Here is a 3,032-nt window from a genome sequence, read left to right as displayed (position 1 = left end):
CGCTAATGCAACCCGTATGAGACAGTTAATTAAGGCATTGATTCGTGTAAATCCATCATGTAGAGAGAGAAAGAAAAGAAAAGAAAAAAAAAACAGTCCAGCCTCGTTTCAAGCAGAGCAGTGTCATTGTGAATCTTATGTTTTAAGACACAGCGGTTCTTTACAGTAAGAGGAGGAGGAGGAAGAGCCTCAGCTATACCATGTAACCTATCGACAAGGGGGATCTTGTCAGCTGTACGCATTCAATTAAGCCCAGATAAGACTCCGCATTCTTCGTGCCAGGTACATTGTTCTGCTGCTGACAGTCTCATTATTTAAAGAGAAGCCATTAGGCGCTCATTAATGTGCTAATTACAACACGCTGATGGACAATCCCAACACAATTAGTCACCCCCCCTTCCCTCCCCATACCATACCACCCCAACCCCCCCTCTATTCAAACCCCACTGGACGTCATCTGGATAAGGCAAGGAAGGAGCACTTTCCATGAGTAGAAACTTTTTTTTTTAGAGGCAGAAAAAAATGACCACAAATCCAAATAGAGTTCACATTGTTGGAGTGCTCATGAGCAAGGTGTCATCTAAAATTGGCAGTTTGGTGACTCACCTTGACTCATTTTAAAACCATATAAAACATTTAAAGTCAGTCTTTGTCCCCAAAAGAGCTCACACGCGCTGGTTTTTTCAGTCTTTAGTGTCAAATGACATAAGATCCCCCCCCCTCCCGTCCCACCCCCTCCCTCTCTGTTCATACCCGGGACAGTGGCATCTGTTTGGGGCAGGAGACGGAGCTGGCCGTCCCGGACCTCCAAGTCAGTCCCGTGCTCACGTCACTGTACATGGAGCCCGCGGAGGCTTTACTCCCCCAGCAGCACCGCGTGCAAAAAGTCCTCCAGGAGTCCAAGGTTTTCCCGGACCAGATCCAGGCTCCTGAGGTGATCCCCACCAGGAGGCACATAAAGTACTTCAGCATGAACACAGCATAGTCCGGCCTCTGCCTGTTTGGGTCCGTCAAGCACGTGCAGTTGTGCGTAATTTCCCACGTCTGTCTGTTGTGCTGCTCGTAAAAGTAACACGCCACTATGACAGTGGCCGGGACGGTGTACAAAACCGTGAAGACCCCTATCCGGATCATCAGCCTCTCGAGTTTATCAGTTTTAGTGCCACCTTGCTTGATGACACTCCTGATTCTGAAGAGCGAGACGAACCCGGCCAGCAGAAACATGGTGCCGATGAACAGGTAGATAACCAGCGGTGCCAACACAAACCCGCGCAGGTTATCCAAATTCTGGTTGCCCACGTAGCAGATCCCGGCCACAGAGTCTCCGTCCACAGAGCTCAGAGCCAGCACTGCTATGGATTTCATGCTGGGGATGAGCCAGGCGGCCAAATGAAAGTACTGTGCGTAACTGGCGATGGCCTCGTTCCCCCACTTCATACCTGCGGCGAGGAACCAAGTGAGGGACAGAATCACCCACCAGATCGAGCTCGCCATGCCGAAGAAGTAGATGAGCAGGAAGACGATGGTGCAGAGCGCAGGACCTGTGGTCTCATAGTGGATGTGCTCTGCGCCGTTCTCCCTGTTGCAGGCCACTTCCTCGTGTCCGGCGATCAGCCTGACGATGTACCCGATGGACACAAACATGTAGCAGGCGGAGAGGAAGATGATGGGGCGCTCCGGGTACTTAAACCTCTCCATGTCGATCAGAAAAGTCGCCACGGTCGCGAAAGTGGAGATGAAGCACAGGACGGACCACAGGCCGATCCAGAAGGCGGTAAAAGTCCTCTCTTCCTGGGTGAAGTAGGGGTTGTGGCACGGCACGGCGCAGTTCAGGATCTGTCCCGTCTTGACGCGGTTGTGCAGCGGGTGCCCGTCGCTGGTCACCGGCACCATGGGCGCACGGCAGAAGCATCCCGGCTCACACTGGGACGCTGCCGGATTGTGTTTCCCCGGGATGCCTCGACCGTAGCTGGTCTTCTTCCTGTACGGCTTCAGGGGCCGGTTGGTCGGCTTCGCCACCACTGGAGACGCAGTGGTGGTCTGGCTCCTGTTGTAGTCCATGCACAGGGTGTCCTGGTTGCCCTGCTCGGGCAGCAGGTCGCACCTCATCCGGTCCGGCCACGGGAAGCCGTACTGCCTCATGAGCGGAGCGCAGCCAGCTTTGGCCCGCTCACACACGCTCCTGCACGGCGGCAGAGGCTTCTTGTAGTCCTCCAGGCAGATCGGCGTGTACATGCTGCAGAGGAAGAACCGCAGGTCTGGGGAACACTTTATCTCCACCAGCGGCCAGAACTGGTGCACCTCCAGGCCGGCTTCGTCCTGCGTGTCGTGGTTGAACTGGTTGGGCATGTAGGTGTAATTGTAGCCGATTCCCTTGCACAGAGGCACGGAGATCTCCTGGCACTGGAGCTCCTTGGCCGCCATGCAGCCCGATCCGTGCAGGACGAGGGCAAACAGCACGCACCATCCCGGGATGCTCCTCTCCATCGTTGTTTTTTTCTCTCCCCCCTGTGCGCGATTCTTCCTCGACAAAGTGCCAGCGAACTTGCGCTCTGCAAGTAGGCTGCAAGTCCGGTTAATCCAGGGATGCTGCTGAACTCATGCTAGAGGCGCGTACAGTTTGGTGATGCTGCGAAGTGTCTGTAATATCCCCCCAAAAACAAGCGCTTTATTTTCACACAGCAGGCTGGGATACTGCCAGTCTCCTCTCTCTCCCTTTGTGTCGGTGCAGCACCGTGCCTCTCTCTGCATGCTCTGTAGCTGCTGGGTACGTTTGCATTTATACGGGAGGAGGGAGGACACTCCCCCAGCTGGGCGGGGAGGGAGAGTAAAGTCAATCAGGGGTTCCTTCTATAGGTGTTTGTTTAAAATGTTCACCCTGGAGGAAGGGTTATAATCACTTTGTCTCTGTTTACCTCCCCCACCCCCCGACACACACACACACACACACACACACACTGCCCTTTACAAACAAGCGAAGAGGGAGTTATCATACAATGGAGACATTAGGAAGAAATGTAATTAATGATGCA

General features: G+C 53.9%; 1 protein-coding gene across 1 annotated transcript; it reads right to left on the bottom strand.

Annotated features, from left to right (window-relative positions):
* Positions 1–441: 441 nt before the first annotated feature.
* Positions 442–2,748, bottom strand: LOC311266974 (frizzled-8-like). Its single transcript, XM_084369724.1, has one exon. It carries the CDS (start codon positions 2,485–2,487, stop codon positions 748–750), a length of 1,740 nt encoding a protein of 579 aa, XP_084225850.1. The 5' UTR covers positions 2,488–2,748; the 3' UTR covers positions 442–747.
* Positions 2,749–3,032: the final 284 nt, after the last annotated feature.

Source organism: Pagrus pagrus, assembly GCF_965226575.1.
Source record: "Pagrus pagrus genome assembly, chromosome: 12".
NCBI classification, from domain to species: domain Eukaryota; kingdom Metazoa; phylum Chordata; class Actinopteri; order Spariformes; family Sparidae; genus Pagrus; species Pagrus pagrus.
The sequence above is the reverse complement of the archived record's forward strand: the minus strand, read 5'-3'. Positions and strand labels throughout refer to the sequence as shown.